Below are 25,057 nucleotides of genomic sequence, written 5' to 3'. Positions count from 1 at the left end.
TGTGAGCGGTAGCATGCACAACCAGTGCAATGCATGTGCAATTGCGCGAATATGTGGTGGCGATCCAAGATATGCGCCATGTCAGCTTGCTGATTGGCTGAAGGAATATCTCGTGAGGAGCGTCACAGGAAGGGCTGTTTCGTAAATGTCATTTTGACGATGCGTGATGTTGCGCTGGGCCGCCATTGCTGAGATTTTCCGCCATAATTTTTGCTGCGACGAGCCGCGCAAATTATGCTAATGAGCAGCCACATGCAATGGCAGCCGAGAGGAATGTGTATCGCCACATTTTCCCCGTTTCTTGGCGCCACGAAAATCTGTTGTTCGTAATGCGTGCTCATAGTATTTGCATCGCTCTCGGGTGGTGTTGGCATTTGTGTTTGGGGCCATCATGTTTTAAAATAACGCGTTTATACGAAATAATATTGGTTGAACATAGCAAGCTTTCGGCAATGTTGTCCACTTTTCACTGCTGCATTTGTATTGTAATCAAGATTAATGCCTTTTCACACAATTAAAAGTTATGACAACGGCCTCTTTCTAACTTATAAAAAAAAATGTACGCAAGGCGGCGCCTTGAAGTTTCCTCCCGCGGTGCGAGTAACCAGCGAAATGAACAAGAGATGGCAGCGCTGGCACTTGTGTCGCACTAGTGGATATCTCTGGCGCCCGCAATGCTATCGGTGATATTCAGCCATTTCTCAGCCAGCCGAGTCGGGCTGAGTCATTTGTGTTTCACAAGATCGCGATAATGTGGCCTAGAACGTGCGCGCATCACCACTGGTATGTCGCGTGTGCTGTCTCAAGCAAGAAAACAAGCGCGTTGACGCCAACATGCGATGACTCATTCCATTTTCCGGGGACACGCATCTTAGCTATTGAAGCAGACGACGGCTTGTACGCAGCAGACGACGGAAGCGAGAAGCGTTTTCGACGGAATAATCATACGCTTTCAGATAGCTGCTTTATTTTTACTGCGGAGGAAAACTGTTTTGCTTTACCGATAACGCTACATTCGGTGCCTTCATTTCAGTTTCTTAAGCGAAATGTCAAGTTGGCGTCACGTTACGTAAGCAAAACGGGGCCACCAGCGCCATTTTGTTTGCGTCGCACCTACGTCACGCATCGAAGAAAATGGCGGAATGTCCAGAATAGCGCCCTTGCTGAATATTGTCGTGGGACTGCCGCATCGATCGGACGACCGCAGCCAATGACAGCGCCGGTAGCGTGAACATCATGGCGACGTGGTAGACCCATGTAGACCCGGCGGGGCGGGGCCGGCGAGCGGGCGCCTCGCCGCTCTGATCATGTCTGTTTTTTTTCTCTCTCTCTGGTGGAAACGCGGGCCTGTTTCGCCGCTGACGGCGGCACATAAATCTGCTACAATTTGTCTCTGACACGAAATAACTTCTAGAATAAGGTGACCTCGAAAGAGTGTGAGTTATAAAACGTTGTGCGTAATAGTAAATCGTTGGCGTGATTTCTACTCGGACATGCTCGGACGCGATAAGCGCAGACGCACGCAGACGTGCCAGCAATCGTCTGTATACGAAGCGGCTCGCCTGACTGGCGTGTTTACTCATCGCTACTAACGGCACTGGGAAAACTAACCATATTTTCACTTAAGAGAAACATAAATGTTCAGGCATTCATTCTTCTGACGAATTTAGGCGCTTTATTACGAGCTGCGGACGCATCGCAAGGACCCTCGGCCCCGGATAGACGGCCGGCGAGCTAGGCCTACATCGTCTCCGAGTGATCGCAAGCTCGCCTGGCATGTTTGTTTGCTTCTGTCGGCGCCAATGAAATCAAGTGCTGCACTTTAAGCGTGACATAACTGTGTACACGTTGTGCCGACTACCATAGGCAAGTCGTTATGAAGCCGGCGAGCTATGCCTGCCGGCTCCTGGCCATCGGCGGCTGTCAATGGATCCGATACTGCTAACGCGGCCTTGCGGAAGCACGTCTACAGTGCTCGCATAGACATGTTTATATTGTCATCGTTTGTTTCAAACATGATAGCTGCGCAAATATGGTTGCTTTCACTTTCTGTTCGAAGTTACGCAGCATTCCGAACTTCCACGCAGAGGCGCCAGTTCTGGGCGGAGCTACTCGTCGCTCGCTCATTCGTACCATGTGTCCCGAATCGCCGCATGCGGCTAGTCGCACACGACGCGCCGTACGACAGATCGCACGGAAAATAGCACCATGTGTCTTGCGCTTTAGACGTGGCCAATCACATAGCGACTCAGATATTGCGGCCGGCGATGGCGAGGACAAACCTCAACAAAACCCTCACATCGGCCACGATCAATGGTAAGACACAAAAAATCGGCGTTGAACGTTGTGGCAACGCAGTCAAGCTGATAGTGTGGGAAATATCCCGATGTACACGACAAAAACTGCAGTTGCAGCGACACGGAGAGCGTCCCACTACAAGTAGAACAGCTAGAACAAGCAACAACAGTGGAGAAGAGCGCATGTAAGCCGCATGGCAGCCAACGAAAATTCGTGACGTAGCCACATGACGTAGCGTTTTCTTGGCTATTTACAATCCCGGTTGATGTCAATGTCGCGAGGTGCTCTGTTTTGCGGTTGGCTGCGTGCGCGTACATTAAAATTGATTTTAAATATGTTCTAAGCGATATTCGCCACTGATATTTTATAGACGATGTCTGTGTGACCAACTAAATCGATCTCACAAGTTATCTCGACTTCAAATTTTTGTGTCAGTACTCCTTTAAGAACCGCTCAACAAGCAGTGGAATGAAAAATGTTAAACATACTAACTTTGACAGGTAGACAGCGGTATGGATTAGAAAACAAACAAAGGGAGCTGGTATTCTATGTGACATTTAGAGAGAAAAATGGAGCCAGGCAGGCTGTGTATAAGCGGTAGATTAGCAATGCTCTACTATAGTTACAGAATGGCTGCCAAGAGAAGTGGATGAGGATGGCAGAAAATTAGAGGGTGTAATGAAATGAGGAAATCTGCAGGCACAACATCGGGCCAGCTATTCTGAGACAAACATAATTGGAGATAGTCGGGAGAGACCTTCGTCCTGCAGTGGACATAAATAGGCTCCTGCTGATGATGATGGAATGACTGGCACAATGCAGGATTACATTATTGAGATTACTGGCAGTGGTCTTGGGCATTCCTCGAACCATAGCAGAATGGAACACGCTTCCATGTGATGTAGTTGGGTTACCATCAGCTGATGCTTTCACATTTGCTGTGCAACCTTACCTGTGATATTTATCAGCAATATCTTTTTTTCTCATTCATTGTGCATATAGCTTGCATTGTATGTGTGTCAGTAGTGCTTTTTCCCTAGGGACTTCTCTGCTGCTATTCCCAGAAAGGTTCCAGGAATCTAACCTATACTCATGTATTAGTTTCTGAATAGCTATTGTTTGTTTACCGTTTCCTTAGGTTTCCTTTGTTGATTGTTTCAGTTAACTGTGGGAGTCTTGTTTATTATCTTCATTGTGGATAGCTCTTTAGCATCTTGGCTTATGGTTACAAACAGGTACATGTTTTCACACATTTTATTCGGTGCCCTTGTGCCTGTGGTATTGCCTCAGAAAAAATGCCATTTTGTGAGAATACGAGTTTCTTGCAGTACTAATGATTTAGTGCCTTTTCTTGTTCTCGTCTCCAGTCGTCATTTAGTCGCACCTGCTTTCTCAGTATATGTATGCAATACTATTATTGTTATCACTTTTGTTGTCTTGAATTATTGCAATGTATGATTTATTCCTTGTAAAACCGATGTGCCCACTCCTGCCATGGCTTCCGAAAGGTAGCCGGCAGTATCTAACAAATAAATAAATAAATAAATAAATAAATAAATAAATAAATAATAAACTCAATTATTAATCAGCCGGTGCAAGCTGTGCAGGATCGTATCCTGCTGGGATCAATTCACTTTTGCAATCTGTGTTTTATTTTTTGCATGATTTGTCTCTTAATATGTGACATACAAGACATTCCAGAGCCCGGCATAGTTTAGACACAATGCTATAATGAAGTGTTCTTTGCAAGTGAAGTCCTTTTGTTGAAGCGTTCAGTGATGAGAGCGTGCCTCTCTCTCTGTTACCCAGTGTGGCATAGTGTTGAGTTCCTTGCTGCTGTTGGTCAGTGGGCTGCTGACACGCATGACCTGCCACCTGCTCCTCAAGTCGGCCATCACAGCTAGGCGTCGTAACTACGAGTTCCTAGGTAAGCCATGTGCAAAGGTCATAGTTTATTAAGTAGCCTCTAACTGTTTCATTATGTTGGCAAATTCACCGCCTAAACTTACCTGAAATGCTGATTTCATGAGGCAGGTCATGTGCATGTCATGGACAACATTTGGCCAGTGAATCTGGGTAGCTAGGTGCATCCAGAATGATTAAAGGTCAGTGGCAGCACAATTTCACTTTTGCAAAATTTGGTTATAGACGAGTAGTACATGCTACCAAAGCAATTTTAGCAAAGCTGCAGGCCTGGTAAATTCTGTAATTTTCTTATAACTGCCTTTAAGCAAAACCTAAGCAGACAATTTGTGCACTTTGTGGTTCGCAAATCTGATGTAAATCCCAGTGCGTCACCTCTGAAGTCTTCAGTGTGCGTCCTGGTATCAAGTCACAATGAGGAGCCATGCTTGTTCTCAAAGCTCTGGGTTTTATTAAATTTCCAGCAAGCGATAATGTCATTTACTTTTTTTTTCTTTTCTCCAGTTTTGGTATCAAATAAACCTACTTTTGCAAGGTTTCCATGATGCACCCACTTGTATTTCAAATGTAACATTTTGTATGCAGGCTGTGTATAACTACACTATGTGAAATTATGCTTTTTATGCGGTCTAAAATTCCATTGCAGCTTCAAGGATGCTCTTCTTGGGAATTGTGCAAAACATTTTGCAAATGCTCTGGAAGACAAGCTAGTCCTTGTGTGTACTTTAATAAGAGATACAGTTTTCAATTCATAGTGGTTTGACAGGTGAAACGTAGCACATAAAGAAAGGAATGAACACAGAAATAAGATACAGAGTGCAGACTTGCAAGTTGCCTTATTAGCATACAGTACACATGTACTATAATGTGTTGCAAAAAAACATGGTTCTGTGTGGTTCTGTGTGCACTGCTGGCACCTGAACAAGATCACTAGCAAGGACATCTACCCTCTCCTGCGCGTAGATGTGAGTGACAGTCTACAAGGCACAGAATTCTTTTCATCTCTAAATTTGCACTCGGGGTATCGGCAAGTAACCATGGCAGACTCCAATCGGCCGAAGACTGCTTTTGTCACACACGACGGTTTATACAAAGCTAACGTAATGCCTTTTGAATTCTGTGATTTGTCCGCAACTTTTGAGCGCATTATGAACACAGTTCTGCACCACTTAAAGTGGCACTCGTGCTTGTGCTATCTGGAAGACATCATTGTTTCTGCTCCTGACTTCACCACACGCCTTCAGTGGCTCCGGTGTGTTTTGACATGTTTAACAAACGCTGGCCTACAGCTATACCTAATGAAGTGCCGATTTGCAGTTCGCCAGCCGACAATTCTAGGCTGCATTGTACCCAAGGATAGAATTCTCCCCGATCCAGCTAAGCTTCAGGCTATCGCCGATGTCCCTAAGCCAGTGTCCATCAAAGAATTGCACAGTTTCATAGGTCTGTGCTCCTACTTCATACGCTTCATTTGCGGTTTCACTGCCATCATATCGCTCCTGGCGAAGCTACTTAGAAGCAATGGGCTCCTCACTTTGTGGTCCTCCGAGTGTGACAAGGCCTTCACATAGCTGTGTCTTTTGCCAACGTCTCAGCCAGTATTGTGCCGTTACGATCTGACAGCCCCTACCCAGGTGCACGCAGATGCCAGTGGTGTTGGCCTTGGTGCTGTTCTTGCCCAGTGCAAACAATGGTTTCCTGAATATGCCCTTTCTTATGCAAGTTATACGCTTACGAAAGCTGAGACCAATTGCACAGTAACAAAAAAAGAATGCCTGTCCATCATCTGGGCTCTTACTAAGGTTTGGCCTTATTTGTATGGTTGTTCATTAGTTCTTATCACGGACCACCATGCGCTATGTTCGCTATCGACCATGAAAGATCCCTCATGCCATCTTGCCTAGTGAGCACTTCGCCTGCAGGACTACGATATCCACGTGCTGTACCGCAACGGACACCAGCATTCTGACGCCGACACCCTCTCATGCTCTCCGTTACCTGACGACATTGCCTGCTGCTCACTATCTCATTTTACCGTTTCTTCGCTCGACCTTACCACCATCGCTTCTGAGCAGCGCAAGGACCGTTGCATTGCGTCCCTTATAGACTTGCTTCCTGCTTCATCAGCACAACCAACCACTTGCACATTGCATCGTCAAGCGGTTCACCATTTTGCCATTTGTGTGACAAGGTGCTTCACTGACACGATTATAACTCCGACTGGGACCAGTGGTTGTTAGTAGTACCTCGCAGTCTGCATTCCAAAATACGCACAGCTTTCCACACCGATCCACAGGGTGCACACTTGGCAGTTTTCAAAACTTACCCAGCACCTTCGACAGTGATACTACTGCTGAGGGACGTACAGCTACGTTAAGAAGTTTGTTTACTCGTGCCCTGATTGTCAGCGCCGAAAATCTTAGCCCGCCTCTCGCCAGCCATTTTGCATCCTTTACCTTGACCTACCCAGCCATTTGGGCACCTCGGCATCAGTTTGTATGGGCCCCTTCCCCTGACTTCAGCTGGAAACTGCTTAGCCATCGTGGAAATCGACAACTTCATGCGATACGCCGAAACTGCCACCCTCCTGGCAGCTACAGCATGCGATGTTGCCTCCTTCCTGCTTCGTAGATTCATCCTGCGTGATGGGCCACCTCAGGAACTGCTCAGTGATCGCGGACGTGTCTTCCTTTCCAAAGTAGTTGAAGCCATGCTTAAAGAGTGCCACATTGTTCATCACACAATTAGGTTACCATCCTCATACCAACAGCCTTACGGAATGCTTCAAAAGTACACTCGGTGACATGCTTGCCATGTACATCGCCTCCGACCACACAAGTTGGGACTTCATTTTGCCCCTCATAGCCTACCCGTACAACAGCGCTACTCAAAGCATCACTGGATTTTCACCCTTTTTTATACTGTATGGTCGGTACCTGTCACACACCATCGACACACTTCTCCCATACCGGCCAAATGCATAGATCTGAAAGTGTGCCCATTTCTGAAACGGCAAGACGTGCTGAACAGTGTCAAAAATCTCGCACGGGCCTTTATCTCTAATGACCAAGAGCTCCAGAAGAGCACTCACGGTGACACCACTTCTGCACCCACCTTCCTTCCTGGAGCACTTGTGTAGCTCTTGGTTCCTTCTGCTACACCTGGTTGCCCATGTACCGTTGGAAGGTTGTGTCACTTTGCGGCGAAGCATGTCGTTGGCTTGTCTATTGAGTACACGATGTTCTGTAGGAGATACACAATACGGACATTGCCGCTATAGTGGTTGTGAGCAAGTGTCCATGCGATGTGTAACAGTTGACGTCTGGCCCAGGGACGATTGCCCTACATCAAAAGAACGAAATTCTTCTAGAAGGCACAAAAGCTGAGACCACTGGACTGGTGTAAGGCCCTTGGCAACAAAAGAACCGAACACATGACTGATCTATAGGCCACGCGTACAAACAGCACTGAGCGCACTGGAACTAGCACGGTAATTGTCATCGGGCACGTCCATAACTTGCATGTCTACAATTGCTTCTACATTGTCAAGACATTCCCCTGTGAGCAGAACCATAGGGTATGGGAATAGGTTGCAAATAAAAATGGTGCTCTAGCCCTGTATGATGTCCACTGTCGCAAAAGGTAGCAGCAGACCTTTAGGAGGGAGAAAGCAGTCAGATGGAGACAGTAGTGCAACAGCATCTGAGATTGCTCTGCAGGACATGGGCCTGACCGTTGACGTACTTGGAGGAATGTGGTGGTCGGCTTGGACAAGTAGTTTCCTCGAAAGGGAAGAATTGTCAGTGAGCAGCAATTCTAACAGCAGCGAGAGTTCTATTTTGGTCCATGCACAATGAATAATGGCGTTGTGATGCGAGAGAAAATCGCAGCTGAGGATAACGTCATGAGAGCACAAGGAAAGGTTTACGAATTCTGTGGCATATAGAACGTAGTCAGTAACAACATGAGCAGTGCAAGCCACTAAGGGGTGAATATGATGAGTACTGACTGCGTGGAAGGACAGTCCAGAAAGGGGCTTCGTGATTTTCCGAAGTAAGCAGCAAAGCTTAGCATCTATAACACATACGCCGGTCCCTGTGTCCACGAGTGCAGATACACGGACACCATCAACACTTTGATTACATTTGAGGGACAGCGGTGAGGACTTTCACATTTCGACGGTGTCGCAGCCCTTGCTCTCGGAGTGTGATGAGTAGTTTTCCTCGTCCCAAGTCATGGAGCAAGGTTTCATCGGTGACAGTGAGCGATGGCGAGGAGATGGTGAACGGTGGGTAGTGGGCATCGGGCACAATGTCAGTGACATATTCTTGCATTGTAGCATGAAGTGACACATGCACAGACTAGCAGAAGACAGGATGAGCACTTCTTCTTGTCTGTGTATGTGCCACTTCAGGCTACAATAAAAGAATATGTTACCGTACCAACTCGCCCAACTTTCAATCCTTTTGTGTCAGTGATGTAGCTGATGGGGGGTCATAATATGGACGGTTGGGCTTGCTTGTCACAGGTGATGCAGCGCTAGACAGCTGTACACGATAATAATGTGCGACATGACCGGCGCAGTCGCATGCAAAGCATATTGGCCAGTTGTCGGGAGTACGCCACTTGTTCGCTAGGGCGGCTGCTGATATGACTGTGTGGTGGGTTGCAGTAGGGGCCTAGCCACGACGTCGGCATAACAGAGAGGCATACTTGGAGAGAGTGGTTGGGTTGTCGCAACGTCTTCAGCGTAGCTGAGTGGTGCAGCCATCGGGACCTGTTGTGGCGGCGCAACGACTTCTGCGTAGCTTAGTGGTGCAGCCACAGGAAGATGTTTACGCTGGTTTGGCAAGACCTCGGTGATTTCTTGCTTGATCTCGCGATGGAGAGGAGGCATAAAATTCAAGGCAAGCTGTTGTATTTGCGGTGACTGAACAAAGATCGTAAAGGAGAGCTGGCATGCAACTTCCTCCCAAACAAACAGTCGTTTCTGCAAGCAATGCTGACTGGTCGGAGATGGTAGCCAAACCAGCAATGTGATCGTTGCACGGTGAAGGGCAACACGTCAGCGAGCACTGCCTGCATAGCTCCTTATAGCTTCGGCATAGAGTGACGATTTCAGTCATGGACTGAGGATTCTTTGCAAGTAGTGTGTTGAAAGCATCGTCCTCTCTCTTTCATGACATTTCAGGTTTTGTCGTACTCGGACATCGTTGTGTTGACTCTCTTGCTCAAGTCCAGAACATCTTCAGTGTAGCTGGCAAATGATTCACCCGGATGCTGTGCACGTTCTTGCAAACGCGATTCCGCGCGCGGCTGATGCACAGCAGGGCGACCAAGCACAGCCACTAAAGAGGTCTTGAATGAGGACCACATCAAAAACCACGTCGTGATGACGGCGAGATAGAAGAGCACATTGCTGAGTTTCGTGGGATCGTCTCATTTGTTGTTGTCGCTTACCCTTTCATATGTCGTCAGCCAGTCCTCGATGTCAATGTCGTTCACGCTGCTGAAAACGGCAGGGTGTCTGTAGCGAGGTACACTAGACCACATGACTGACAGAGGAGGCGGTTGCTGGGATGGAGTAGGAGGCGTTTGCTGGGATGAGTCTTCAGGCATGGTTGAGCATAGGGTACGGGATCAAAGCTCCAGGGTTGATGTTGTAGGCCGAAGCAGTGCAGTACGGTGCAGTCTCCTCCACTTGTAAAGGTGTTTATTAGTCACCAGCGTTTGGACCGAGCATGAGAGCAGGGCACGAACTCTCGGCACGAGTTGCATTCCCCGAGCACAGCGTTGGAGTGATTGGCCCACTAGAAAGCGCTGGAAATGGTGGCCCACTATAGCATACCTCTCCTTTGCTGCAAATGTAGTAATAATAGTTCGAATAGTTTGATTTTCTATCAAAATACTAAAGTGGGCTTACTGAAGCCAAACAAGGATATGAGGGGCAGCACCTGACAAGTGGACATGTGGGAGCAGAGTAAGCAAAATTTACAAAATTACTTTCAAATACAGAATGGTCATTGGCTACCTGACTAGGCCTAGTCAGGTGAATGACATGTATCTTCAACTAAATAAGTAAATGAAATTAGAAAAATGTCAAAATTTTAGTATTATAGCTTTGTGACCGTTCAGTGAGAACATATATATAAGCAAATTACCATTAAAAAGCAATAGTAAACAGTTCTTTAAAAATCATTAATAAATAATATTTTATGGTGTGGGACGCCATTTGTGCATACATTTGCTTCCTTGAAATGCAGTTGTGAAATGTTTCGAAAAGTGCACATGGTGGTTTATATATGGTGGTGCACACAGTGTAGTTTATAGTATTCAAATAGTACAGTGAAACCTCATTAAACCGTAGTTGGCTAGAGCTCGGAAAAAGTATGTGCTAAACGATAGTACTGTTTAACCGAAATAGCATGAGATCGACCACCTACTTGTCAAAAACGGAACTTGGAGGAAGTGTGATGAAAGGGGAAAAAAACATGCAGTATTCATTCACTTCGCGTGACAAAAATCTTATTTTCATTTGATGCCGCAGCGGCCTAGCAGGGACGACAGCGGCTTATTGAAGCTGCGACGCAGCTTTTCAGCCAGCCCCCTCATCTCGGCAAACACTCGCATGGCAGATTCCTCGTTGACGTTACGTATTCTCTATGCACGCGCGCAGCAGCACTGCTGAAGTCGTGTGGGGTGCCTTTTTTATTGCAGGGTACTGGTCTCGTCGCGAGGATTGCATTCATGAGGCTGACGTAATGCGCAGCTTCTGCCACTGTCGGGCCTGAATCACCTGTGCTGTCACTTTCCATGTCATCCTCATCACTGTTGCTAGCGGACTCTTCGGCAACAACAGAGGCAACGATGGCAAAAAGTCAAACCTCGTAGCCGACATCTCTTTGCGGTTGCAGCAGCGCTGCCGAGCAACTTCTTCGCATTCCAAATGCCACACACCGTAGTCAACAGCAGATTCCTGTTGCAGATCACAGAAACTCTTCATCAAAATGTATCAGCACTTTGCAGATCCCTGTCGCGTGCCAGCGCCGACTTCTTCGTGTCACGTTCAATAGCACAAACAATGTGTAATGTTTCTTCTATGCTGAGCATCTGGCATCTTTTTTATCCGAGCTTTGGCATGATGTGAGTACTAGCTTGCGCGGCGCCACAACACTCTCTGTTATGCCGCCGAAATGATGTTGATGTTGATGTGACTTCATGCTCAAATCCACAGGGCGCTTGGAGGCCGTTGTTCCGATCCCTGAGGCTTTTTGTTCTGCCGGGTAGCCCGATGGAGACGGCGCAACGAAAAGTGGAAACATTACATGTTAATTGATACGTACACAATAAGCTGGCACAGTTTATGTGGATACAAAACACATTATGTTCAATGGCCACTGAGTTGGGGATTTGACTTTACGGCTTTTAAAACGAAACTACTGTTTAAGTGGGTACGATTTAATGAGGTTTTACTGTACACGGTTTTATGTAGATGGATGCACAACTTGGGACATTAAGGTAACTTTCTTCATGAAGGGCTTGCAAAAGTTCTGTGTGTAAGTAATACAGTCAAATCTCGTTAATTCAAATATGCTTAATTTGAACTTCCTGAAGTTTGAACTTCCTGAACTGGTGCCATGGTCCTGTGAAAGTTATATGTATTCCAGTGGAGGAAAATGCCGGTAATTCTAACACGCATACATTTGTGACGGTTAATTCGAACATACCGTATTTACTCAAATCTAATGCGCACTTTTTTTTTCCAATAAAACGTGTATGTTAGAATCAGGCATGACCCTGAATCTGCATTACCATATCACCATTGGCATTTCAAAACGGCTGCCTCGCACATGCTTCGAGCCTAGCTGCTGTAGCTTCCTCCATTTGCTGTAGTGCGTGTGCTTAGATTAGTACACCGTCCGTCTTCCCGGTCTTCCTGTTTTCCACATTTGCTCTATCAATATGGAAGTGCTGACTGCAAGGACATGCCGAGTTCATCACGATGTCGAAATTAAAAGGAAAGTGATCACGTGCGCAGAGACGGACGGAAATTGGGCCGCATCATGGGCGTCCGGAATTCCCGAAACTTGCGTGTGGGACTGGCACAAACAGGAGAAGCTTTATTGTCTGGCGGCTGCTACGTACGGTGCGGCTGCATGGCCCCTATGTTGAAAACGTTGTGCAATGGAGACAGAATCTACACATCTAGGCACACCGCGCTGTGTTGTCGCTTAGTGTGCGTTGAAGCAAGAGGCCCTGCAAGGGTCAATTCGCTCGCTCCTGCTACCGCACTTCCCCACTTCAGCGTTTTAAGGTGAAAGCCTTTAATGGCTCATGCTCGCCGCCACGGTGGCGCCCGTTTGCAGAACATGTCACACTCTGCTAGGGGGCGCTCGACACGTCATTGGAGTGGTGCGCGCACTGCGCATGCGCCCAGTAGATGGCGCCACCCTCACGCTCCCAAACGGTGTCGGCAGACGCTCCTTGCTAGCCGAGTCAGTCCGATGTCTCCGAAGCGCTCCTGTTTCTCCAGCAACCAAGCGTGCTCGCGTTGCCAAGAACAAGTACCAGTCGAATCAGCTGATAAATGATTTAATCAACATCATAGTGCATTTCAATCAAACAGAGCAGTTCAGACAACAGCGACACAGGCACTCACAGAAAGGCTTTCGCCTACTGCAGTTTAGCTAAGCAATGTGCCCATACAGTTTGACGAAGAGTTTCTGCGATCATTGCGTGAGACGTATTCATGTTTGCTTGTGCACGCGTGACACCGTGCTTGTTGATTTAGTTAGTAAGTGAATGTTTAAAAGTGTATGTGGCCTATAAAACTACCATCCTTACTTTTCGTATAGCTGTCTACTAATTTGCTATCATAATTGATGCCTCTCCTTTCAGGTGAAACTGCGACTTCTTTTATTTATTGCAACTTTAGTGTATTGATAGTTAATCTTTGTTTTTTTCCAAATGAGAGAAAGTTGTGTGCCTGTATGAAAGAATGAGGTGCGCGGTACCGTAAAGGACTTTTCTTTCTTAGGTCGGTGCAAGAAGGGTGCGCATTAGAGTCGAGGGCATTTTTCTCTCACTTCTTTTTTGGGGGGTCACGGAAAATGGGTGCGCTTTAGAATAGAGTATATATGGTGCCACACTCGGACAATGTTCTCAGCAGCACGCCACATCACGTGGCAGCACCGCCGATCAGCATTGCTCTGACTGCCATAGTGGAAAGGCTTAATAGAAACCCCTCAACGCCTCGTGTGAAAAATAAAAAGGAAATAACATGGCGGAAATTTCACCTCCTCTCAAAGGCAAAGTTGCCGTTTCTGTGTCTTGCCGTAATGCCCCAGCCACACTAGCCGCAAAACACGTGCCGTGGGAGGGATCGGTCCTGGGCATATTTTTCGTGGCTCGCCGCGGTGGCAAGCGAGCCACGAGCAGAGGTGACCAATAAGAGTGGCCTCTACAGTGATGTACATGCGGGAAACTTGTATCCTGCGGACCTGCCTGACCAATCTATTCGTACTCGCGTCTGGTTCGGGCGGACCCCTTTTTTTCACACTATCGTCTGCTCATGTCAGTGCTCGCTCTTGCGTGTTTTGGTTGGCTTGGTTCGTCTTGTTCGCGCTCGTTTTCTTTACAATGACTCGTCTAAACCGAGATGTCCCGATGGAAAGATTGTTGGAGACAGGGCGCCATGTCTGATGCTGTGTGACAAGACAGACCCTAAATATGAGGCGCCAAGGCGATACCAAGTGCCTCATTCTCCTTCTCATTTGAGTGCAGCAATGCCGTAACAGAAGGAAGCACACTAACATGATTATGATCAGTGGCAACGACTTTGTCATCAAGATAAGACATGACTCAGGTTAAGAACGCAGGACGAAGAAGGTAAGTACAGCACCGATTGGTCAGCAGACGAAGGAAAAGACATGCGAGCACGCAGAGGGAAGCAGCAGCAGAGGCCCAGTCCTGGCCTCGGCAATTCCGCTGCTTCGGTGGCAGTAGGTGGCAGAGGTAATTAGTGTCATCCAGCAAGCTGGCGAGAGAACAGCTCTGCTTCCCTCCCACCCTTTCTGACAACTACGCAACCCTCGCCCTCCCTCTCAACTCCCTCGTAACTCCTCGTCTTCGATGCTCTCCGCGCACGCCCACCTTCGTGCTGACGCTGTCAGCCCGGCCTTGCGGCAGCTTAGCCCGCTCCTTGAGGTTTCATTTTCTGCCATTATCGGGAAGCGAGCTTTGGCCGGCGTGGGCCTCGCTCGCTGTGTGCTTGCGCGCCACGATATTTCACGACTCGCACCGTTCGTGCATCATGCTATGGTGCACGATTACTTAAAAAACAAGTCCGTTTAATTAAAAATTCTTTTAATTTGAACAAATTTTTGGACCAATTAGTTCGAATTGTCGAGATTCGACTGTAGTTTGGTGGATGGTCCTGACAAACCAAAAATATCCTTGCAGCTTTCCACACGTTTGGCCCAACTGGCAAGCTGGTTGTGGAGATTGGGTAAGTGCCACAGCTGTTTCTGCTTCATCATAGTGCGCAGAGTGATCAGTTCGCAAATTTGCCCTGCCTTGTCCGTCCATGTAATCGGCTGGCTTGGGTGCATACAGGACTGCAAATAGGTTGTGCCTGAATCATGCCAACCATCACGTGCTTCAGGCTCCTATAATCGCTTCTGGTTCTTGCAGTACACAAACGGCTGCATGGCTTTCATGGTCTGCTTCTATTATACCGAGGGAGCTGAGGGTGTGAGATATGCACCATCTATGGCAAACCTGAAGACAACTCAAAAACAAGCGCTAGCTTCCTTCAAGTAACGGGAGCGAATCTGCATGCATTTTGCATTCACTCTCCTGCATCCTGATGTGTGTCTTGGGTGGTCTTAGAGTACAAATGCATTGCATGCAACCTTGACTCCGCGACACTGTCACTTTAGGCTGTGCTATGCAAGATCAGTTCTGAGCTTTATTGGCATTATGCCTACACATGAGCTTGCGCTATTCAGTCCAGCTAACACACACGAATTTGGTTGCCCCAGCTGATCGCCCATGAGTCTAAACTCTGCTTCACACGTGCGGCGAGCCCATGCACGTGATCTCATACCTGATCGCCAATGTAAACTGTACTGGCAGAAACATTGTAAGGGCAAACTTCCCACAACGGCTTGCCACCCGCCACACCTGCTGGCCTAATCAATGCCACTTCATCAAAATCAGTGACCTGAGTTGCAATGTGGGGCCTAGTGTGAGATATGGTGATAGTGTTGCCATCGTTGGCAGGACTAGTTCCATCTAGTAGCAGTTTGCAGAAATTAACAAGCACACAGGCATGCGTGTGATGTAGCGTACGACTTTCTTTTCCAAATTTTTGCACTCCAATGTGGTTTTGCAGGCCATATGTGAATGTGGGCCTGACACAAGTAAATGTAATATTATTGCTGTATTTTAGCACCTTACATGTGAAAACCTAAGAAAGAAAGCAATGTGACTTACTATTGAAAGCATAAAAAGGCGTGGCTACATTTTGCTGGCAGCAGGTGAATGTTCCACTGAGCTTCCTGCTGAGCCGCCACTTCATTTGGACAGCAATTTAGCCTGCATCATTCTTGACTTTGATGCTGTCGTTGCGAAGCTCTTTTCTTTGCCGGCTTTATCAGAATTGGAATGACACTTCACTTAGCTGTCTATTTAGCTACCTACAATGAGTATTGGAACACCCACCCGGTGTTGTTTTCCTTCCCTCTTTACTGCTGCTGCGCTTCCCCAGCATCTTGGGCTTCCTGCTGGGCAGCTGCGTGGCATTCTTTGTGGTGATGGGTGACCTGGCCCCTCCTCTGGCCTCGGACTTCTTCCTGCTCGAGGCATCCCCGCGGCTGCGGCTGACCGTGCTCCTGTTGCTGGGCACCTGCGTGGGTCTGCCCCTGGGCCTGCTGCGCAACCTGGACAGCCTGACCTCCCTGTCCGCGCTCTCTCTGGGCTTCTACTGCTTGCTCGTGTTCAAGGTAAGGCATTGTCTCCCTTTCTCTCGCTTTTGGGATGATTGACAGCAGTACGCTTTTAGCCATCACGGTGGCTGTATTGCGTGATTTTGAATTCAGATTCAGTTAATGGCAATCAGCTTGTGTACCATGCTCTTGGTGTGCCTTAAATGACCCCAAGACTTTGAAACTACTCCAGAGCCCCTGAAATTTCCCTATTTCCCTATTGCGAAAACCAGCTTCTTCCAGTGCCTTCCAGTCTGAAACGAACGCGTTTTCTGACACTGGATTGCACTGGTGACGCTGGTGCTTGCTGGGAATCACTGGGACACCGGTGAGAGCGCAGGATAAGAGCTGGGTCACACTGGACGAGATGCTGGTTTCACTTCCATGACGCTGGGATGCACTGGTTTGTGCTGTACAGGCACTGGTTTTCGCTGCAGTTGACTGGCTCGTACCGGAAACTGCGCTGGTTGCGTTCGTGCGAAGCTGGTTTCAGAATATAGCATATTCTTGAACAAAATTACGCAAACGCAGATAACGCCTCATTCTTTTGTAGCTTGTGCGCAAAGAATGACTGCAAGTTGTCACCGTTGTTGCAGTATTGTGGAGTCGACATGAAACCCAGAAGTCGTTCAGACATGTTTGAACGGATCCCCAGCAAGCCTGCCGCTGATTGATATTATCGCATCGATAACAAAGCCGAGGCAATTCATGCGCTTCCACTTTCCTTAGTGTACTAAAACATAATGGATAAAAGGTTCCGAGGCTCAAATACACACATTCTAGGATTCACTCGGTACCTGCGCCGAGATCATCCCCTTCCACCAAAGTTAATGCCTGGCTTACCCTCCGAGCCCGTCTGCACGCTATCAGCCCATCTGGGCTCAGGAATCAACAGCTGTAACAAGGATAAATCACTATATTTCAGCTTTTGCATCGGTGTTCTTAAATAAAATTTTTTTTTGTGTCTACAGCGTCAGCACAAGAGGCAATGAGCACCGATGTGCTGTTGCCGAAGGCTGTCAGCACTATACCCTTCTCTGACGAAAATATGTGGTTAGACAGACGTGTCGATTGAAATACATTGTTGAACTAAGAAAATGTTGCACATCCCTTACGGCAGTAACAGCCCATATAGTGTCCCGGATAGGTGGTTCATTTAGGACTTTTTTCGAAGTTAAGATACCAATCGCAAAAGAAAATACTAAGTGTTGTGGCACTTCCGTGCATACTATTGAATACGGACAGCAACTTTTTCTTTCTGATACAGGTGTAAGATTTAGTTGTGGGGTGATAGCGCATGTGCTATGTCTATGCAAGATGTGTCTGTGCAAAACTAGAACTGTGCCTGGGTCTTAATATCGCAAATTATTCACAACCTGCCATGCGCTGGCAAGGTGTAGTGTTATAGTCCTGGGCTTGGGATCCGTAAATCAGACAATTGAATCCTGGTGGTAAATTTTGTTATCTTTACTTTGTTTTTTCTCATTTTTTTATTGCAGTGAAACACTCTCTGTTGCTTTCTGTATTAAAAAAAAAATATGTGTGGTAGCCAGGCACTGCATTTCACACCTTTTGCACCAGTGCCTTACACGTGACACTGGGCCCATAATTCGGCATGGCATTGGATACTGGGTGTTGCAATGCTTTTGTGTATTCCTTTCGAACAACAAAGCCCGTACTTTTTTTTTAATTGCGATAGCAATTGTACGGACACTGTAGGTGCGCTTCTGCCATTGCCGTTGCCCCGATGCGCTGTATGCTCTCTGTGTCAGTGAAAGCTTGCGAACCTGAGCTGACAATGGTGGCTTATCCTTGTGCGTGCAAAGCATTGGTGAGAGGGGAGGGAGGGGGCGGAGGGGGTTTGATACCTGCTGCTGCTGCTGCATATGGCGCTGCCACGCGGGCCCTATCTTGAAAGCGATTTGTGATGGGGCCAGAGCCCGCTGTGTGCTGATAGCTTCGTGTGCGCTGTGTTTTCACAGCTTAGTTCGCATTGAAGTGAGAGGCAGCCCGAATGTCCATTTGCTCGCTGCTGCTGCTGCTGCGCTTCCTCACTCTAGCGTTTTGACAGTGAGTGTCCTCAGTCGAGTGAGATGTGTTCACGTTTGCTTGTGCACTCGTGATACCATGCTAGTTAGTAAGCGAATGTTTACAAGTTTATACAGTCGATAAAACTACTATCCTTTGTTTGTATAGCTTTCTACACATTTTCCCTCACAATCGATGCTTTGCCTTTCGGGTGAAACTTTTTAATAGTGTACTACACTCGTAGGTTCATTTTGAGCTCATTGAGCAACTCAAAAAAGAAACACAGAATCAGTATGGACTGGCAGAGTACTCTTTCAAGAGCATATTGGCAGCCATCTATCAGTAATTATTTACAGAGAAAATTTAGTCATATTTGCATTTAATGTTCGAAAGTTACGCAGCATGCTGTGACACGCTGTGACACTATATAAAGCTTAGGCATCCTTTAAAGGGAAAGCATGGTACACAAGCATTTTTTTGCATTCCATCCTGATCATATTTCAACTGGAAAATGAAATTGTAGCATCACCATCAGCAGCATTGATCATAGCTGCTGATCCACCAGAGCAAGTAAGTGAGGCAATAAATAACAAACATTTCTGCCTTTAATTTCATGCCTGCACAGTGACACTGAGGATGTAGGGGCAGCATTAATTGATTTCATTGTATTTTCACGTGTGTCAACTGTTTTGATGCAGGATAAACCTCTAATGGCTTGGGGATTGTACTTGTGCGAGTTCTCAAATGCCCCAGTGTAATCCTTGCTTATTTTTTTATCACTTCGCTAGGACTAAGCAGATGCTGTCAAAATACACACTGTAGGTAGAGCTGGCACGAGAATTTCCCAATGTGGCTTCGTTAGCCAACTTTAATCGTTGCATCCCTTCTTGTTCACAAAATCCTGCGCTCAATCGAAGACTGACTTTTCTGGTAATCCAGATACGTTTAGTGGACTCTCTTTAAACGGAACCTCAAGGGACCAGGGAAGTTTGTTCCGTTTATCAGGAGTTCCGTTTACTGACAGACAAAGCTGAATACAATTGCATGAATACAAAACCAACCAACCATGAGCATGGTGTTCTGTTTAAGAGGCAGTTCCGTTTAAGCGATTTTCGTTTATCAAGATTTCAGTGTATCTTGCTTTATCATTGCTATATCAGCAATTTACTGTCGTTTATATTTTTGCATAAGTTATTGCCTCCCCCAACTTTCTCGGTGCCAGCTCCTTTTTGTTCTTCGTGGCAAAGGTGCCAGCCATACCTCAGCGGCTCCTGCTTGGTTAATCACCTTGGTTTTGCCTGCTCCTCATGACCGCTGCAGATGAATTCGTAGTCGCTATCCACACAATCATAGATGGTGACCACACACTTCAAAGACTTGCGGCCAAAACACTGTCATGCGCAATGGTAAATGCAACAATATAAAATGTGAACTGTGCTGGCCTTTTTTGCAGTTTGGTACTTTTCCTGCTGATCGTTATGGCAATGCCTACTGCACCGCTTCGTTTTGGTTGTACACTAGCACTACTTCTGTTCTTCGCCATTGTGCATTTGCAGCGCTCGATCTCTTCTGAGGGTCATCTGAATTAATCGGTGCACTGCAATTTATGTTTCAATTAGCAAGAGTTCGATGCTGATAAGTGATGCGTATGATTCCCAGGACTAGAGCGGGTTTGTTTGGGCTTGTTGGTGCAACATATTGGTGAGCTGCAGTGTAGATATGCACAAGGACAGAACACACGCGCTTTTGTTGTATCAATGACGGGCTTAGAGAACAGTCAGACGTTGTCAAGAAAAGCCTCTGCGATAGTTGGCTTGCATAACACTGCAGTTCGTGTGACTGCGAACTGTTGTTTGCTCAATGTACGGTTGTCAGCAGAAGCAGTGATCAACTAACACATGAAATAATTGAGGCTGAAATGATTTCACGACTTGGCTCTGGGAGTGTCAGCATGCCATCTGTGCACTTGTCAGATGAGGAGTTAACCTTCCTGAAGGTGCGAATTGCACATGTGCAGTATGATCAGTGATGGGTATAAACACGGGTCGGCGACAATAAAGCATTCTACCCGAAGTCAGTGCTTACCTGTAGTCTCGTTTCTTCTGTCCTTGTGTATATCGCACTGCAATTCACAAATATTACTGTGCACACTTGAAAAAGGTTGGAAAATGTTAACGTTGGCAAATGTCACATTTGTATGAGCTGCGTATCATTGGGCAACAAAAGGAGAGAGGAACAGCCATCCGAAAACAGTTGTACAGTGAAGTGCATCCTGCTGCTATGAGGCCCTTCCCTGACAGCGTGTGGGGTTGGTGCTGATGCAGGTGTTTGTGGAGAGCTTCCCGGTGCTGTGGTCGGGTGCCTGGTGGGACCGGGTGGTGTTGTGGCGTCACGAGAACCTGCTGTCCGTGCTGCCCATCTTTGCCATGGCCCTCTCCTGTCAGCCGTCAGTGTTCTCAATTTTGGCACATCATTGCATTTCATTCCATTCCAGGCTCGTTCAGACATGGCAGAAAGGACTTGACAAAAAAAAAAATTCTAAGGGGCCACTGAAGCAGAATGGTAGTAGTAGCTGCTCCCCGGTTTAGCTTTGGAATGACTCAACTTGCAGCTCGTGGATAGGACTGCTTGATAATGATTACCTTGTTGCTACGGTAACCTTATGTGCAGTTTGAGGCCAGGTGGTGAAGCAGTGCCAGCTGTCTATAGTGGAACTTGGATTCTCCTTCAGTGGCCATTTATTATTTTTGTTTTCCGAACTGGCTTTAAACGGCATATGCACGGATAGTATGGTTATTTGTAATGTGGTTACTTTTTGTTCAGTGCCCTACCATCACGCTATTCACAAGGTGTGCTTATACTTTCAGTTTCGTTAAAATCAATCTTGGTCCCCGTTACCTTTGAGTCAACTATTGGGATTACCTTTAATGCGACAATATTATTTATAATACAGTCGATTCCCATTAATTCAACCCATGTGAGACCGCAAGACTTGGTCAGATTATTCAAAAAGTGAAGTTAACAAATCACAGTAAAATGAACAAATTCAAATCTTCTTATTGCTGAAATTAGTCTGTAATGTCTTTGTTTCATGCTCTCAAAGCATGGGACTTAACCTGTACGAGGCAAGAAAGCCAACATGTTAAAACACTGCGTCAGTGTGGCGCAACACAAAACAAGCAGGAACAAATGGCTTCACAGGCAGGTAGAGCTTCAGCCACTAATAGGTAAAAAATTATAACCCCTCCTCTACTGGGAACTGGGCTGCATGCGAAGCTTGTGCAACCCTAGGAGAGGGGTTGGTTAATTTTTTTGAGTGTTTGAGACACATTACGCTACTGCTGTGAAGAGGGGTACAAGCAAAGCTCGGAATGCGCAGCTCTTCATTGTCGTAACACCTTGGCTTTGCGCTCCCTCACGCGAGGCTGGCACATCGACGACGAGCCCTTTCTCGAGCAAGTTCCCGGCGGCGTTCATCAAACACCACATGTTCTTCGGCTGAACGCACGATGTGCGGCCTGCTCCCGCTGCCATTCCTTCAACACAGCCTGCAACACGAGATCACACCCTTCCCTTTTTCCGGAGGGAGGGAATGCCTGTGATCGGCTCGCGTCTTGCTCTGCATCTACTTCGTGCATATAAAACTTAGCTTTGAAGGGCACGTATGATAAACCGACAGTGGCTGGATCGGCTAGCGTGGTGGTCTCGCAACCTGGAGGTCGGTGACTTGAATCTGCAGCTCGACAAGCAATTTTTATTTTTGTGCAGCTTGGGTTTTTTTGTACGGCAACATCAATGCTGACACGAGGGAGGCAAGCCTATGGCTTAGCCTATGGATGTGCAGGCGCACTTCAAGCTGATATAACCATTGCAGTTGGAATTGTGAATTCTATGTAGACTTGTTGAGCAGATTGTTGAAATAGGACGTACTTGGAACACTGTGCTCTGTTCTTTTCCTTTCAGATCACTAATGAGATCAGCTTTCAGTGCAAATAAATAAGATCAAATGAAAACAAAGAAAACCCTCAATTTGCTCATCCCTGTAAACAAGAACTTTTCAGTAGCACCTGTTCAACGTTGTCTGTCGTAGCAAGTCCAGTGCGCCAGTGTAAAATGCAGCTTTTTTGAGGAATGCCCATGAATGCATTTTCTGCAGTCTACAACCTTCATTCAGGGGACATCTATGACAATGAGCGAATGTGTGTTGTCCCTTATAGGCCTTGCAGTGAGTCCCCCCCCCCCTCCCCTCCCTCTCAATAAAAGTATAGGTATATTGCTTTCTCGAAATAATGCAATGGCAATGTTGGTACAAATAGTGCTGATAGCGCTACCTTTGTTCTGTCTGCAGAAATACAGCGTAGTTCCTCTTGTTGCCTCAGCAACAAATTTGCGCTGTTACCAGTTCAAGTGTGACATGGGACTAAAAGCTTCTCAGGTTATCATAGCCAGACACGCTGCTACTGCTGATCTTAGATCTAGAAGAGTAATCAGCACAGATGACTAATCCTGCAGTAGAACTTCGAGCAGACGCTGTATGAATGTGTGATTCGCCTGCCAATTCCTCGGTTGCCTTTGGCTATTGTTCTGATTTGACACATGGCACTACTTTACGTCTGTGTTATTGGAAGATATCTTACCGAAAACAAGTTATTTGAGAACAAGAACTTAAAAAGAAATCTTTTTATTTTTTTCTTGCCTACATGAAACTATGAATAAAATGTTAAAGCCCGCAGAACAACAAGAGCTACTCGGGATAAAGACTCATTCATAACTCAATTTGTTGTGCTTAACTCCTGAATGCTCTCACTTAGTACGTCGGAATGTGGCGTGAACTTGGTACATTTACTCATGCTAAGTCTGTAGTCTGGCATGGCTTGGTTACTTTTGGCGCCACCTGTTGTGTGCATTTCTCTTTTTCTTGGCTGCAGGCAGCTTTTTGAAATCTTCGACACGGTCAACGAGCCATCCTTGAAGCGCATGAACTCGGTGGTCAACGGCGCGGTCCAAATGTGCTCCATGGTCTACATCATGGTGTGTGGTTTTTCCTTCTATTTGCTCCAGAATGCATATGGTGGAAGAGGCAAAAAAGCTGCAGACGAGGCATGTATAGAAGGCCATCTACTGTGTGTTCATTTATGTGACATCCGCAACATAAGAGTTTGGCAATGTAACGGTTAAATCACATTCCATTCTTGGAGCACTAGTGCAGTCCAGAAGGATACGAAAAATTTGGCAGAAACTTAAGACCTCCTACATGTGGGAATGCAAAAGCGTTATAGTTCTTTTTGGGAAATTTTTTTCGATTGAGAGGCAGTGTGCTCGTTTTGTACGCTCGCGACTTGGCACCGCCTCCTCCCCATTGGCTGTGCTGTCACGTGCCCAATGACACACGCACTAGGCACTCCTTTAGTTAGCCAGAACCATGGAACCGCTGGGGCGTCGGGGAAGCATGCTTGTCTCGCACCTCAGAGGTGCGGGTTGGATTCCCACCCAGACCAAAATGTACCGAATTTTGTTTTCAAAGCCATTAACTTACTTTGTTTACAGGAACCTTCCTGAGAAATTTGACATTAATCCAAGCATTATTGAAGTGTTTTTACTCTTTGTGCCATCAGCCAATTTTGTTACCATCGCTTGGTTACGCTGCTGACTATGATGCCGGATTTTCACCTAAGGGGGCATATCGTGCTTTCGCATTCAAAATTTGATTCATGATAAAATGGTAGTGTGCAGTTGTAGGTAGGACACAAGGAATGGGAATGAGAATGCACAATTACAGCTTGATCAAAAGATTTTCTGAACAATCCGAGACCAGCAAAATGTCATGAGTACAGTCAGGCCCACTTGTAATGACCAATATGTTTTAGGACATGTTCTTACTTGGCATGAACAAGAGTGGTGTGACAGGCAGAGTAAATTAAAGTATGTGCTTATATTTTGGATTGAATGAATGCATGTGGCTCAGGGTTTGGTTGCATGAAATGATTCATTACACAGCTAGGCTGTGCAGGTGACAAGACAGGCGAGTACGATGATTTTAAGACATCCTTCTTCGCCCTACAAGTTTCACAAACATTGAGAAAAGGAATAAAGATCTTGGAACAAATGGAATGATGAGGCACTCATGAAGGCAAGATGCCACAGCACTGCTGCCCAAATTGTTTTGATAACTCGTGGGCAGCTATTATGTTGCATTTATCTACAGCCAGCACCCCATGTAAACTGAAAGCCACCTGAGAGTATCTGCGAATTGCTATGATTGGCCTGCCCAATGATTGGTTAACTTGTGTCTTAGTCACAACACGCCCATTGTGGCTGGTAGAGATAAAATAACAATCAGTTATGACTAAGACCAGGAGCAAGTGTTGCTTTCGGCTGCCTTATTTTCTTGTAATCTGCATATGTGCATCTTCTTTCCTTGTGCTTCTTTTTAACACTGAGCACACACCAATTCCATAACTTCAGCAAGTTCTCTTTGGAAGTTACATATATAGTAAAGCCTTGTTAATTAGGATTTCACGGATTAAAAAGAAATGTCCGAGTTAACCGAATGTCGAATTATTGAGAGTAGAAAAAAAAAAAAATCAAGTGCTTACTATGTCAAGACGCCCTTATTTACTGAATGAATCAGGAAATCTCATTTCTATTTTGCATTCTTGACTTTGAATTTGGATTTTGAATTCTTGTCATATCGTGACTGATTAGCACTCGCAGTGGTGAAGGCCTCGCTATCAGTTTCCTTGGCTGCGCGGCCACGGTGCGCATCTTCTTCTGAGACTTAGCTTTTCACTACTGTGCGCACATCATGATAATTTTTTCAT

General features: G+C 46.4%; 1 protein-coding gene across 3 annotated transcripts in view; it reads left to right on the top strand.

Moving 5' to 3' along the window:
- Positions 1-25,057, top strand: part of LOC142590582 (uncharacterized) — a 123,886-nt gene that overhangs the window by 12,927 nt on the left and 85,902 nt on the right. For all 3 annotated transcript variants that reach the window (XM_075702887.1, XM_075702888.1, XM_075702889.1), the window contains exons 3-7: positions 4,108-4,225; positions 14,683-14,728; positions 15,992-16,226; positions 20,561-20,682; positions 23,165-23,267. In XM_075702887.1, the coding sequence (XP_075559002.1) occupies positions 4,108-4,225; positions 14,683-14,728; positions 15,992-16,226; positions 20,561-20,682; positions 23,165-23,267 (624 nt within the window). The remainder of the gene's footprint in view (positions 1-4,107; positions 4,226-14,682; positions 14,729-15,991; positions 16,227-20,560; positions 20,683-23,164; positions 23,268-25,057) is intronic.

The sequence above is a fragment of the Dermacentor variabilis genome, chromosome 8 (genome assembly GCF_050947875.1).
Source record: "Dermacentor variabilis isolate Ectoservices chromosome 8, ASM5094787v1, whole genome shotgun sequence".
In the NCBI taxonomy this organism is placed as follows: domain Eukaryota; kingdom Metazoa; phylum Arthropoda; class Arachnida; order Ixodida; family Ixodidae; genus Dermacentor; species Dermacentor variabilis.
This window is presented reverse-complemented; position numbering and strand designations above follow the sequence as displayed.